The sequence below is a fragment of the Sander vitreus genome, chromosome 2, assembly GCF_031162955.1.
Source record: "Sander vitreus isolate 19-12246 chromosome 2, sanVit1, whole genome shotgun sequence".
Classification (NCBI taxonomy): Eukaryota; Metazoa; Chordata; class Actinopteri; order Perciformes; family Percidae; genus Sander; species Sander vitreus.
Window position 1 is genome coordinate 28,395,325 of NC_135856.1, and position 14,767 is coordinate 28,410,091.

At 43.4% G+C, this 14,767-nt stretch overlaps 2 protein-coding genes across 2 annotated transcripts in view; both read left to right on the plus strand.

The window, feature by feature from the left end:
• The first annotated feature begins 1,143 nt into the window (after positions 1–1,143).
• LOC144526720 (uncharacterized) lies at positions 1,144–4,407 on the plus strand. Its single transcript, XM_078264349.1, has 2 exons — positions 1,144–1,252; positions 2,017–4,407. The coding sequence occupies exon 2, from the start codon at positions 2,115–2,117 to the stop codon at positions 3,372–3,374; it is 1,260 nt and encodes a 419-aa protein (XP_078120475.1). The 5' UTR covers positions 1,144–1,252; positions 2,017–2,114; the 3' UTR covers positions 3,375–4,407.
• A 2,449-nt stretch (positions 4,408–6,856) lies between these two features.
• Positions 6,857–14,767, plus strand: part of nfil3-5 (nuclear factor, interleukin 3 regulated, member 5) — a 9,335-nt gene continuing 1,424 nt past the window's right edge. Inside the window, exons 1-2 of the mRNA XM_078264361.1 lie at positions 6,857–7,300; positions 12,369–14,767. The exon at positions 12,369–14,767 is cut by the window's right edge and continues 1,424 nt beyond it. Coding sequence (XP_078120487.1) covers positions 12,886–14,721 — 1,836 coding nt within the window. The 5' untranslated portion in view covers positions 6,857–7,300; positions 12,369–12,885 and the 3' untranslated portion in view covers positions 14,722–14,767. The remainder of the gene's footprint in view (positions 7,301–12,368) is intronic.

Consider the following 14,767-nt stretch of genomic DNA (forward strand, 5'->3'; position numbering starts at 1 on the left):
GGTCAAATTTCAATGTGTTTTTGACTAAATAACGTTACCTGCAAAACTAATGACATTCCCACCTGCCTCAGCTCTTCTTTGTGTTTAATGTTGGTTAGCAAATGTTGACATGCTAACACGCTAAATGGTACTAAATATTAGTTAGCTAACATCATGGATGTATAATATAACCGGATAACATCAGCATTTGTGCATCGTCCATTTTAAAGATGTTAGCATGCTGACATTAGCATTTAGCTCAAACCGCAGCTCTCATGGTAGGCCGCTCTGCCTAAAGTAGAACCTCACAGCTGCTAGCATGACCGTAAACTCTAATGTTGTCTGTTTTTCCTGTTCAAATTTCAGTCCGCCTTTTTTGCCTTAAACGCATATGATATGACCATTCACTGACCTACTGTTTATCGCTGTTTTGTTTTATACATCCATGGTTTATCGTTTTCAATTAAATGTGTTGTAACTGTTCCTTTTAATGTTAAAGGCTACAGTGGCAATTTTAGACCCTTTTTAGGGGGGCTCAAGCCCATCTCAGCCCCCCTAAAAATTATAATAATAAAAATCATTTTTAGTGCTTCAAGTTCGCGTTTGTAAACTTGTCTGTTAGTGACAGAGGACAAACAATTACAGGTTCAAAGAAACGGGTTTAATATCCTGTGTCGCTGTCGCCAATGCTATGCACTTGTAACCCATTATCAATTAATTTGATTCTGGTAGTCCATAAAGGGACTTTCGTAGTTTTTTCATATGTTCAATATTTTGCATTTATCCTCTGTTATAATAATAAATACATATAGTAATTGTTATCCAGTGAAACGACTGATGTAACGGGGGTATCTGTGTCACCTAAAGGGCTACATCCGTGATTGTAATCATAGACTAGCTACATAAAACGTGTTGTAACCAGTGACTGTAAATGGCGTAAACCTACGGGTTGGCAGAGTTTAGATTCCAGGGCTGACACATCACATGTTCTTTTTGACAGATAAAAGTTTTTTCTGCGCGTGTGTGCCTCCGCTGGTTTGACTCAACTGGCTTCCCGTTGGGAGGGAGGAGGAGGAGGAGGAGGAGGAGGAGGAGGAGGAGGAGGGGGGGGGAGGGGGAGGGGGTGCGGTCACCCGGGGTGAGGATCCGTCCCCAGCTGAACCAGTGAGCGGGGGAGGAAACGACAGAATGCTTTTGAGGAGCAGAAACATGCAGACGTGATGTAAAGCTGAGGTTTTCATCAAAGGTTTCAGCAGCTGTTTGATTTTGATTTGTAAGTAAGATCTCCTTTATGTTTCCCGAGATTTGTCACTGATTTATTTGTTTGTTTGTTTTCTCATGCGAGCTAATGTGTTGAAGCCTATCTAGTTAGGAAGTAGTTAAACAGAAAGTTTCTGAATTCTGAATATTATTTAGTTTGTGACATTTTTTTTTCCTTTATCCTCTCATCCGATGAAATAGCATGGGAATTTCATATGGGATGTAGACTACTTTATGTAAACAATAAACAGTTTAGGGCTCATTTGTCATCTTTTTAGGATTTAGGGATCAATGAAATGATTTTACTAGTGTAACCACTAATTGTAAATACCTGGTTATGGTCAAAGGGGAAGCAAATCATTCATAATAACAATTAATAATTCTCAAACTGTAAAAGAAAAAAAGAAATGTATGAATTAGGGAACAATCAAACATTTTGGTTCTTTCACATTTGTTCTCTATTCTCTTGATGAACTTTTTGTATGTGATAATTAAAATGTCACTGTTGAAATGTAGATAACTAAATGAGTTTTTGTATCAAATAAGACTATTATTATGAATCTATATTAATGTAGTTGTATCCCACTGGCCTGCAAGTTTTTATTTGATATGAGTTTTTAATATTTTTCAAGTTTTTTTTATTATTATTCTGAAGTCTTTTCCTGCTGTTTAAAACATTCAACTAGCAGCAGTATAATGTTGATTTACTGATTTGCAACCTTGTAAACAAATGGTCACCTCACCAAATGTTTTTTTCTTTTTTTTTTTGACCACTAGCTGGTGCCATTACAGCACACTTCACCCCAAACCACCAAGCCTCAGTCAGTTCCTCACACACCTCACAGCTCCCTCAAGTGTGAAATCAGTGTTAGAAGATGACAGGTCAGGCTGTGGGAGGCATCCTCCATGACTTGTCGGTGCCCTCACTGCTGGCTGTAGAGAGGCCGGGGTCCAGGCCTCTGGGAAGGGCTGTGTCCTTCACTGATGAGGCTGTTTCCATCCTGACCTCCAAAAGCCAGTTGGCCCAAACCCTCCTGAGTCACACCTTTTCCCTCAAACGCAAAGAGAGCATAGGCAACGCTGAAGCGAAGGCTGGTAGCAGTTGCGATGAAGACAACAGCAACGCTGCACGCCGCAAACGAGAGTTCATCCCTGCTGAGAAGAAAGATGATGGCTATTGGGACAAGAGGAAAAAAAACAACGAGGCAGCCAAGCGGTCCAGAGAGAAGCGGCGAGCCAATGATATGGTGCTGGAGAAGCGAGTCCTGGGCCTGCTGGAGGAGAACGCCCGCCTGAGGGCCGAGCTGTTGGCCCTGAAGTTTCGCTTTGGCCTGGTCAAGGATCCATCTGATGTTTCCATCCTGCCGCTGTCTGCACCCCTGTGTGCTCACCCAACGCCCAGTACAAAACATGTCTACCAGCCTCATACTGATGGATCCTCATTCCCCAACACACTGCTCAGCACCCACCACATCCACCCTCACCCTCCACAGCCAGGTGCCATCTATGGATCGAGGGGAGCCGGGATTCTGTCAAGTCATAGTGTATCCGAGGAGTCCGCTGTCTCCACCTCATGTAGCTCAGATGTGGGCAGCCCTGTGTTTTTTGATGACACACTGAGTGAGCGTGGTGAGCCTTCTCCAAGAGAGCTGGTGGAGGAGCAGCAGGGCTACAACTCCCACATCTGTCCCCTGGAGACCAATGAGAGTCAGTATGTAAACAGACTAGACTCACCTCAGAGTTTGAGGAGCCTCCCGCACAAGCTCCGCTTCAAAGGGCCCACTGGTTGCAGCGATGGAGGGGAGACGTCTCCATCCTCTGATACCAGAACCAGTGGACCACCTGTAGCAACAGTGTGGCCAAACATCCAGATGGGGAACCACCAGCAGGTGGGATGGGACAGTCGGACACAGAGTCAGGCTTCTTGGTCCAGGGAGGAGGCCTGTAGTGGACTTGGGCCGCAGTATCAGGGTCTGTCCTCTGGACATTGTAATTCCTCCTCCCTGCAGAACTCCAGGGACACCAAGTACTCGACAGAGGACGCCAGTCTCAGGTCTCAGATGAGCTGTTTGTCTCAGGAAGTGGCTCAGCTCAAGAGGCTCTTCTCTCAGCAGCTGCTGTCCAAGATCACTTAACGCCTGAGCACAAGGACTCAAGTTAGTAGACAGATTTCACACTACATCTTTACAAACCAATCTTAGAGACTGCTGACTTCTCACAGAACAGCATTACCCCAGTTTTAACAGCTACCTCTGAAGTGACAAACACCTGCTTCACTGGAAAAGCTTAGTTTTGGAGCCTGTTTGTTCTGTGATGGTCAGCACACCACTTCCAGAAAACACCAACATATTTTAAAATAATGCTTAATGAAGGCAAAACTCTGTTGTTGATTTCATGAGATTTGGAGGACGCTGTACATTTCTGATTACTTGACTGAACAGGTCTGTCAGAAACACTGCACATAAACATGTTAGATACAACACAAAGCACATGGTTATAATTTTTGGACTTTTGGGGAGTGTACTTAATTTTGTGATCATTACCGGTATATTGTTTACTGTATCTGATTTATCTTATGACAGCAAGGTACATACAGCTGCATATTTCATTGTTGTTCAGGATTATAAATGAAGTGAACTGCACTTGGAAATAAATGTATTTTATATAAATAACAGAAACTTTTATGACAAATGTTTTCAGTCTATTTTACATTACAAACCATCTGCATTCAGTTTCACTGTAATAGCAAGGCATACACTGTCTTTGACTGTAATATTTCTGTATTTACAGTAATAATGATGCAAATTCATCAAATGAAATGAGTGTGAGAGTTATAGTAATGCAATCACATTACTGTTTTGTATTTGTTCTAAAGGCCACAAATATTTTAAGAGATATGGTCATAAACATGCATTATGTAAGAGAGTTTTAAGCCTTTTAAGATTGCATTTTGCATTACACTCAGGCCAGGAGAGGCTGTGGTTAAAAAATAAAATAAAAAATTGCTAAGGCAGAGAGAGCTATGGTAGGTGTGGCACTGGAGTGGAGAGGTGCACTGCGCAAGAGTGCAATATGTCACAAATTTCATTTTTAGCTGAACTGATACAATTTAAATGTCATGTAAGGCCTTTACTTGCTTTAATAAATGCTTTAAGACTGGAAAAATCACCATGGTTTCAGTCCACCCTCACTGCCAACCAAGGTTGCTGAAATAGGGGGGAGGGCAGCGGGGTGTTGGACAGGGAGAGGGGAGTGGTGTACGGATGCAGGGAGAGGAGTAAGACTCTGCATGAGTCATCTATCACGTCAGCAGTATGAAAGCTATTTTTAGCATTGAAGCAGCTGCAGTGGAAACTGATTGGTCCATATGTGAGTGAAGGATACAGGTTTAGAATACATTAACACCTGGAAAGAGTACAAATCTGCACATAGACATCAGAAGAGCTGCTGTGAAATACATTCTGATATTGGTTAGGGGCCAGAAAACCATAATACATACACAATTATTAATGGTCTGAAAAGATGACAAACTTGACTGAGTGAATGCCATTACTCTTGATTACAGTCACACATTTTGGAATATTTCCATTTTTAGTTTCATTCATTTTTTATCAACACTAGGTGGCGCCAAGTGTCTTTATCAGCATGGATCACTGACTCTCATTCATTCATTCATTCAGTGTTACTACAGGTCGTCTCCTCTATTGTGCTTGCTGTAGTGCCACATGCTGCACATGCAGAATAAGCAAATATGTCATTTTGTGTTGAAAGTACAGCACTCCCACCTTCAAATGACCCATCTTTATTCAAAAAGCACAATGCAAGATCGAGACTGGAGCTTTTAAAATTACATTTACAATACTTGACCATAACACATTCATTTTAGTAATGACGTGAGGTTAAACAGGTAACACATCTGCAGAGACACCTCCTTTAGGCTTTGGCCCAGACGATAAGAACAACAAGAGATACAAATGAGATCTTTTGTATGCAATCAATCTTCATCCAGCCCAGTCTGCAAACCCCCATGCCACAAGCCATGGAGTGAGAGCCTTCTGGTTGCTAGGCAGGCACCACCACACCACAGTTGCCAAGGGAATGCCTTCATGCAGAGGCAGCTGAAGAGATGGTGGAGTATGTTGGGGGTTGGTGGTTATAACAGAGGACTGGTGGGGGAAGGAGCTAGACAAGTTCAAGGCCACCGTTTCCACCAACATGGTCTAATGGTGGCGGTGGTTGTTGTGTGTGTGTGTGTGTGTGTGTGTGTGTGTGTGTGTGTGTGTGTGTGTGTGTGTTTGCAGTGAATGGGTGCATGTGTGTGGTTCGAGACAAAGCAGGGGGAAGGGATGTAAGTGAGAGAGTGGGTTGGAAGTGGATGTGTGTCTGATACCAACCAGGGCTGACGTAACTGCTCATGAAATATAGTAGTGATAAGGACAATGGATTTTATGGGATAATAGAATAGCTCATAAGCAGATAATACACGTCCATTTCCAGTAAAGATAAACAACATGACGAAAAGATGGAAGGGATAAAGCTAAAAAAAAAAAAAAAGAATGGTATAATGATTCATGTTTTATTATAGAAAAGAGGGTACAATTCCCTGTGATATACTATTAGTATTTATAAGATATTTACATTGTTAAATATGCTAAAATGTTATTACAAAGCATGGCAAAATGATCAAAACTTGATGAATGTGGAATTGATGTTATGAATTCCACAAAATAGCAAATCACAGCCAATGTTTTTAAAAAGAATACCACAATAAAGATATTAATGTGTGAACAGAGGGTTCAACTCTGTTTGCCACTACAAAAACTACTCTGTTAACATGTTCTGATCTAAACAGATAGACACTAGTGGTCTAAAGCTATCAGGATGCATTTCTCCATTTCATCTAAAATAGAATAAACAAAATAGGAAAAGGACAGTGACTGTCAAAAGCAAAGGGATTTCCTAAGTATGCAACTAATATTCAAAATGTATCATCTATATAACAGTATAATATGTGGGTTGGTGAGGACGTTTATTATAACTATAACTGTTAACACATCTGCATGTCTCTCTTCCCATGACCTACAGCCTGTCTTTCTGTTGTGTTAATTAACCAGAAGTCAAAAACCATGCTAATGACCTGCAAAAATTAAGTTAAATTATGATGTAATTTAAAGCAGGCAGACTTAAATCGTTTTTCCAGAATGGCAGCATCAAAACAAAGGCATTACAAAATTACAGAGTAATAGTAATATTTTATACAGTATTTTTAACAATTCCTTCAACATCCTTCACATGTTTACAGTGAGTTCAAGTCAAAAGTTGTACTGGCAAACAGTAGTGGAAGAATTATTCTGAATACAATTTTATCTCCGCTACTAAAGTAATAAAGTGTCATCAGGAGAACACATCATGTCTAATAAGAGATAGCATAGCAGTGACTGTACACTTGCACAGTTGAAGGACATGCTGTAACATGCTATTATTGGACCTCTGGGTGTCCGCGTAAACGCATTCATGCCCATGTTATAAACTTAACCACTCCCGATGGTGTTCGTGGAGGAGATATGGAGATAGATATGTAGGGGTGGAGAAGAGGGGAAAAAATAGAGGGACTAATAGCACACACACACACACACACACACACACACACACACACACACACACACACACACAGAGAGAGAGAGAGAGAGAGAGAGAGAGAGAGAGAGAGAGAGAGAGAGAGAGAGAGAGGACAAAAACGTGACGAAGCAGCCGAAGAGCTGTTATGCAACCGCTGACCTACTAACACATATTTCTAGAAAGGGAGCCAGAGAAACTGGAGCAAAGTGTGCGGCAGCACACAACACACAGGCAGACCGAGCCAAGAGACAGAGAAACAGCATCCACCCGACCCACTGACTCAACCACAACTATCCCGAGCACCGAAAGCAGGAGAAGAAAACTTTTCGTTTTTTTGGGGAGGTTTCTTCTAAAAGGCACAAGGGAAGGAGGAAACGGGAGCGAGACAGCTTTTGTGTCGGGGAAGCCTGAATCTTTTTTTCCTCCTCCAGGACACGAATAGGTATGTTATGACTTACTGCTTTTAGGCTTTTGTCTTTGTCTATTTGTATCTCTATTTGCTCTTTTTCGGTGTGCTTTCATATAGGTTTTCTAGCGGTGTGTTGAAATGAGGACATGATGCGTATGGCCGGTTATTGTTCACATGGCGACTCTCGGCTGTGCCGCGCGTCCGTGACTTTGAAACGTTTGAGCTGCTGCTTTTGTCACATTAAACACGGCACTGGCGAGGCTAATATGCTACGTTTTTTTTCTCGGTTTTGTTGCGTTTTCCTCGCTTTGTTATTGACATGAAACACACAGGACTGGGAAAACGTGGTTGGTTGTTATCCAACGTTACACGCTCAATGTCAAAACGAGGTTATTCAGCGCATGGTGGCGTTTTCCAGGGAATGGGGGCAGCTGCTGGGCTCGGTCTGTGTAGTCTGCTCAATGCAGACACACAGGGTACTATATTAGCTCCTGCACGTGGTATGCTGCTGTTTGTAGGCTATAGTCGTTCATAAAGGTCACTAGATCACTTTAGTTAGCCTACTTAGATACTAATTCTCTTTTTGGCTGTCCAGCTTATTCAAACATTAGACCGGATTACAGGCTTCCTTTAGGATAATAATTTATATAAAGGGTAAGGTAATGTCACATTTTTTATGAATGTAGTACAAAAAAAAGAAAAACACACACAAAAGATGTCTAATGTTTTTAGAATAGATTGCCTGTGTTAATATTAGGCTATATAAAACAAATATGGGAGTATTACAGATATACTACAGGAAAAAACCGTTTATGCAACAGTAATCTATTAATAAAAGAACATTTTTTTCTTTCATGCTTATGTTTGTATAAAACTTCCTGTTCTCCAAATGTGCAGGGCCTTTGCTTCTGTTTCTAGGTTACATTAGCCTACTAACACATGAATAGATGTTCAAGTTCAAAGGAGAAAACAAAATGTCTGATTTTCATTCAAAGTGAGTCACTTTTTTTTCTGCTCATGAGGTAAAGCAACAGAGCTTTGCTTTGAGGGAGTTGGTGGTATGACATAACCAGCACACAGCAGGGAGAAGCAATAAACAGCAGCTCTCTCCTGGGACAGAAAAGCCTGTAATTGATTCCCGTTCACACCCTGCTCTTTCTTCCCGTCATTCATACCCAGATTAACACCAACTCTTTATTTCTAAAGCAGATAGATGTTTTAGAAATGGTTTCATCAATGACGTAACACTCACTGCTCAATGAGTTTTTAACTTTCTTTTTTCTTTTTAAAGTCTTTTTCCTCTCAGAGGAAACATGGAACATAATAAAAAAAAAAGCAGAAGGTTAAACCAGATAATAGTCTCTTTTGTTTGGTACAAAACTCGCGTCCCAAGATTCTGGTGAGGTCTTTGCGTGACTTTGTTGTAAGAAGTGAACATCCAGGATGTGATGCAATGCATGGAAACCCCTGTCTGGCGAAGCCAGAGTTCTGGTGAGCTCTTAGTGCGCCTGCTGCCAGCTGGTCTGGTTTCAGAGCTGTCTGCATTGCTCCATCCCAGCCAGCTTTGGGAATATAGGTCAGACCTATATCTGGGTGAGGAGACATGGCAAGCTGCAGACTATAGTGACTACAGCTACTTGTCCCAGTTTCCTACTTTACTGTCTATTAACCAATAAGTGTTTGTTTTTAAAGATTTAACTTAAAGAAATAAAGGTCACGTTACTGTGGTCACTAATTGACCAAATAAGCTTCAAAACACTAAGCAGAATATTATGCAAATGTGAGCATGTAAGCATATACAGATTTGGAAATGTCATAATAAGGTCTATATAAATACTGTAAATACTTATTTATTTGGAAACAAATATTTGATTCACTCTAAACGAAATGTGGAACCTTCTCTGAGGATTTATTTGAAAGATCTGGTATCTGTTACTTATCCTTATACAGGTTGAAGCGTTTTTAGTTAAGTACGTGTTAAATGGCACGCAGGAATAGCTTTCACTAACTGACCTAGAATGTCTAGATTTCTGTCTGCTAGTTTTGGCTCTTGACACAAAGCTGTGTGGCAAAATGGAGGCTCCTACCTGGGGCCCCTCCACATGTGTGGTATTGGATCACTTAAAAGATGGAGGAGGGGAAGAGGATCCCATGCGTTTGACTCACACTTGCCTCAGAGGAGGTCAGAGGTGAAGCATTCCTCCCCGAGCGAAAAGTACCTGGGAACTACTTCAGGCCTGTGTTTTCCACAGCCAAAAACACGGAATACAAACTGCTTACAGTAGTTGGAGTGAATCATTATTTTTTTCAATGGGAAATTAGCCTCTGCACAAGGAGCCAATTACACAATGTAGCCATACCATGCCCAGTATCTCTTTGTTTTCTATCTTAAGTCTTGGCTTTTTAATTCAGAGATCAGATCATGCACAGGGCAGAGGACAGTGAAAGGGGAGATTGCAGAGGGCATTCACAGCCAGTAACCTGTAGCTTCTGCTGCAATGTAATATGCATGTGTTACACAAGCTTTACTTTGCAACAAGAGTTATTCAGAGCACGTACGTTACGAGCAACAACAGCAGCCCCTCCCCATGCAGTCCTAAGGGAGAGAGAGAGAGCCTGTTATATGTGAATTTGGCTGCAGAGATGGGTGTGCGCTCTGACGTCAGTGCCATCACTCTATCTCTCACTATCGTTATTCATCTGCTATTGGTGCACATTGTTCAGTGCTGCATATGGAGTCGTAGGGTTTTCTAGAGCAAACCGGAATTAATGTTGCATGAAAATCACTGGGGCTTTGATAACCAGATTTTTAGGCAGATGACGTATTCAAGTTTGTCTCTTTATCCGTCCTGCTGCAGATTCAGTGTAAAATTCCTCTCATTTCCACCAACTGAACTCCCCCTGTCACCCCATCTCTCTTCTGCTCCCCCCTGTGCCTCTCTTCTTTCTGTCGCTCTATTTTTAGAGTGCATGCTAATAGTCTTTTCCCCTCTCCTGGCCTCCCTTCCTTGCAGTCATACTGACCTATTTTATGGCGCACCGTCAAAGACAGGAGGAGTGTTTACTGCTTAGCGTCGTTTCTAGGTCAGTGGGACAGCGCAGAGAGTATGCATGCTTCCTTCCCGCCCGCCTTTGTTTCCCGCCCCCCTCCCCTGCAAGTCTTTATTAAAATTATCCAGGGTTGGGCAGAGAGGGAGGGGCTGACCCTACATTTTTCCACGTCTGTTGGTGGTTGTGTCCAAATCCTTTTCAGGTCATTGTAGCTTTACTCCAGGTTTTTGAGATGAGACAAACGAGACAGTAAAATCCTTGTTTTGGCACTGAAGGGAAAACTCAATTTGAAGTATAGCCTGCAGCATATCTAGGCGTAGCCCCTGAGTTACAACAGAACAGACATGGGCAAATATACGGCTAATTATTTAGAGCAGTAGTCAAGCTGTTTCAAGGTCTCAGTGTGGGTTTTTTGAATGTGAGATTATGTAACAGGGTCATTGACTCTGGGGGAAGCAGAGAAATGCTGTAACCAGTCTGGAGACTGGTTCAGGTCTGCTTTCTCTGCTGGCGCCATGTCTGGTCTCATACACCACGATAGAGCAACAATAGCAGCTGTAACACTATCTGTTGTAAGACACTGATGTATATTACATTAATGCCAACATTTTTTCCTTAGTCGTTTTTCAGGTACTGGGTGAAAAAGATGCAGCAAATGTTCTGCTTCAATAGCGGAAAGCAAATACATTATAGTACTGGTGCTTCTTGTTTGATTTTAGTAGTATTTGAAAGTGTGCATAAAAGTTGTTTGACAATTATAAAACTGTGGTAAATCCCTGTAGATAACTGTCCATCAAACTGTTTATTGTGCTCCACTGACTCCAGTTCCCAATACTTGGGTGCTCCGAAAAAAAAATGGTGGAAACGTGAAAGATTAGGTTAATAAATGCGTGCAAGTGATGATAAAAGTTCACATTTATGCTGATTTAATTCCAGTTTTGCAAATGAAAATCAACACCAGAGGGGTCATTGTTACCCACAGGCACAGTGACCTAGATTATTACGTTACCTCTGTGTGCGTGTCATAAGATGTTTTCATGTTTGTAATTGACTCAGGGGCTTAGTGTAGTGGCGTGTTATTAATTACTGCACATCAACTGTGTAATTCTGTGCAGTGAGAGAACCAGAGGACTCCAGCCGAAAAACAAGTGCAGATCTAATTATTACGTAACGCTGGACTGCCGTCAACATCCGTCCGCGATGCATCCAGCATTGTTGTTAACACATGTTGAGTGGGCAAGGCTTCCTGTTGAGCTACGATGTTGACACTGCATAAGGATGTTCAGCAGCTTGTGGTGTTGTGTAATTTCAAACGGTGTGACAGCTACTAGTCAAACTGAGACATTGAGGGAGATCTCCTAGACAGATACAGCCCAACACAGATGTCTTTCCACTTTCATAAACCCCATTTCAGCCGCTTCTGAAATGAGTTTAAAGCAGTACCTTAAATCTGGTACCTCATGAGGCATTTTAGAAAATAATATGTAAAAGCAGAAATTATAATTGCACATAATTTGTTTCATCATGTGCCATACTATAATTACAGTAATATATCATAGTGGGATGATACATCATATCCCGGCTTATTCCCCGCCTCCCTCAGCCCTTTTATCTGTCAGTCTCTGCAGAGCTGGCACCAGGTCAGCCTCGCTGAGTCCTGTTATGTGACTATGACAGCACCCTGTCTTACACAAGAGCTCTGCAGTAGCAGCAGCCGCACATACAGTATGTTTAATCCCAGCTACAGCCCCAAATACTCATGTGTGCTGCTACTGAGACTCTGCATCCACCATTCTTTTCTCTGTGAAGTCAAGGAGACAAAGACAAAAAAGACAAACATTGAGGATTATGTCATAGAATTGTGGCGCAGGTTGTATGTGATGACTGTTTAACCTTAGAGGTTATACTCAAGGGACCCATATTAAAGCTTTGATAAGTCTGATTTTACCCTGTCTGAAACATAAATATATGTTACAATGAACTGCAGTGGTTTTACAGCTAATCTAACGCTCTCTCTTTCTCCCCCTCCTTCTCTCTTTCTCTCTCCCAGTTAGTCGTCAGCAAACAGCAGCACTGAAGCCGGATCCTCAGGGAGCCCCCAGAGTAGACAGACTGACCTACACCCTCTCTAAGACACTAAAAGAAGCAGTACAGCAGCCTAACAGCCATCAAAAATCTGCTGAAGATTGGGGAAGAAGCTGATAAACTCAAAATCACCTCCAACAAGACAGCTAGAGGACTCTTTGCTGAAAAAAAAACAAATTTGTTTCTTTTTTTTTTAGGTTCAGAACACTAGTTCAATGTCTGAAGTTTTTGGGGAGTTCCACCTTTTTCTAATCTTCTTGGCTAATATGGACACTTGAACGTTTTGATCGTGAAAAATAAGAAACAGAAATCAATGAGGCTACCCCTTCAAGGAGCACAAATACCTCATCAAGAAGTTTTTGCCGATCCTGCGACTTTGAATCTGCTTAATAACAAAGCAGAAGGCTCATATAGTTTAACATTTTTCCCTTCTCCCCTTTGCCCTTTGCTAGAGTTACACTCTGGCCCCCAGCTGGGACAAAATGGAAAGTCTAAGTCTACACCTCCCGAACACCAGCAACAGAAATGCCATGGAGGTCGACACGTATTCCTCCTACAGTGGCAGCATCCCATCCCCTACTCCTGGAAGTGGAGAACGGATCAGCCGCCAGTCTAAAGGTTCCAAGGCTAGTGCGAGCTGCCGTCGCAAGCGAGAGTTTATTTCTGATGAGAAGAAAGATGCTTCCTATTGGGAAAAACGGAGGAAGAACAATGAAGCAGCCAAGCGCTCAAGGGAAAAGCGTCGCCTCAATGACATGGTGCTAGAGAACCGGGTCATGGCACTGAATGAGGAGAACGTTCGTGTAAAAACGGAGCTTCTTCAGCTCAAGTTGCGCTTTGGCCTCATCAGCACAGCCTCCTACATGGAGAAAAGTCAGCAGATCTCCAACAGCGCTGCTGGTGGCAACAGTAGTAGTGGGAGCAGCAATGGCACCTCAAATGGTAATGCCTACCTCTCAAGCAGCGGCTACTCCAGTGCATCCCAGGTGATGCTGAATTCTGACTCATCTGAAACTGAACAGTCGAGCCGTGGCGAGCGCCACAACCTGCTCCACCAGTACTCTCCCCGGGGCTCCTTCTCTGACATGTCTGATGGCTCCTCCAGAGACAGTCCAGAACCCATGGGCTACAAAATAAAGACAGAGCCCTCAAGTATGGAGATGGCCGGACTGGAAAGCAACAGGATGCCCAATGGCATGCCAAGTGGGGCTTACCATGGCAACCACACTGCGCTGGTTTCTCCTCACCAGCAGAACACCCCATTGGCTGAAAGTGCCATGGACTACCAGCACCACCAACAGCAGCAGCAGCCGCAGTGCCACATAGAGGCCTCCAGTCCCGCTCCTCAGGCCACATCTGCACAGAGGAGCGTCATCTTGTACCGCTCCAGCAGCGGCTGTTACCCCATGGAGACCCAGAGGCCGGAGGACCAGCAGTTCCAGCAGAACAGACCACTACAGCATGGCCAGCACTCCTTAACCTCCAAGTTCTCTGACGGCTCAGTGACCATCACTGAGGTTTCTGAGAAACTAGAGAGGACAAAGACAATGGACTCGCCTCAGTATGAATACAGTAATGGTTATGCTGAGTCGACAGAGGAGCTGCAGCAAAGGTACAATCCCAATGCCCAACAACAGCGTGAGAGCCATCATGGACACTGCAGCTACCATGATCAGGAGAGCAGTCCCCAAAACCCCTTTGCCCCTAATCTGATCCACAACACTGAGGAGGGCAAGTCCTCCTTCCCACAGCACAACGGCTACCTCAACACACTGGACGAAGAGCCCCCGGTGCTCACCTACGAGGGAGGCCCTGGAGCTGGCAGTTTGTACCAGGAGAACTCCTCTGCTAAAGACACCTCATCCAGTGATGGGGAGCCCCGTAGCTCGGACAAGGAGGGCTCCACAGACGACGAGTCCCCCTCCTCGTCCTCCTCAGACATTAGCAGCTACCACCAGAAGGCGGTGGAAGCTGCCGGTTCAAATGGCGAGTTCCAAGCCGAGGTCAAAGCCACTGCCCTGCCCCACAAGCTCCGCCTCAAGTACAGAGCTCTGTCCAATGGGGCAGCAGGAGGGCAGATGGAGGGAACAGTCAACACCTCCATGTCCCCCTCTCCCACTCTGCCTCAGCACCCTTACTTAGCTCTACCCAGCAACCCTAACAGCACCCAGGCCAACAGGGAGAGCAAAGAGGCGGACAATGAGACTGAGTATGCACAAGAGGTCAATCCTTTGAATGAGAGTGCAGACGCTAAAGAGGAGGTAGGGGAAAAGGGATCCAGCAGCAGCTGGAGTGGGCACAATAAGAGGCGAGATTAAGGACAAAATTTCCTGTCACCTCTCTGTCGTCTTCAGCAGACAGACA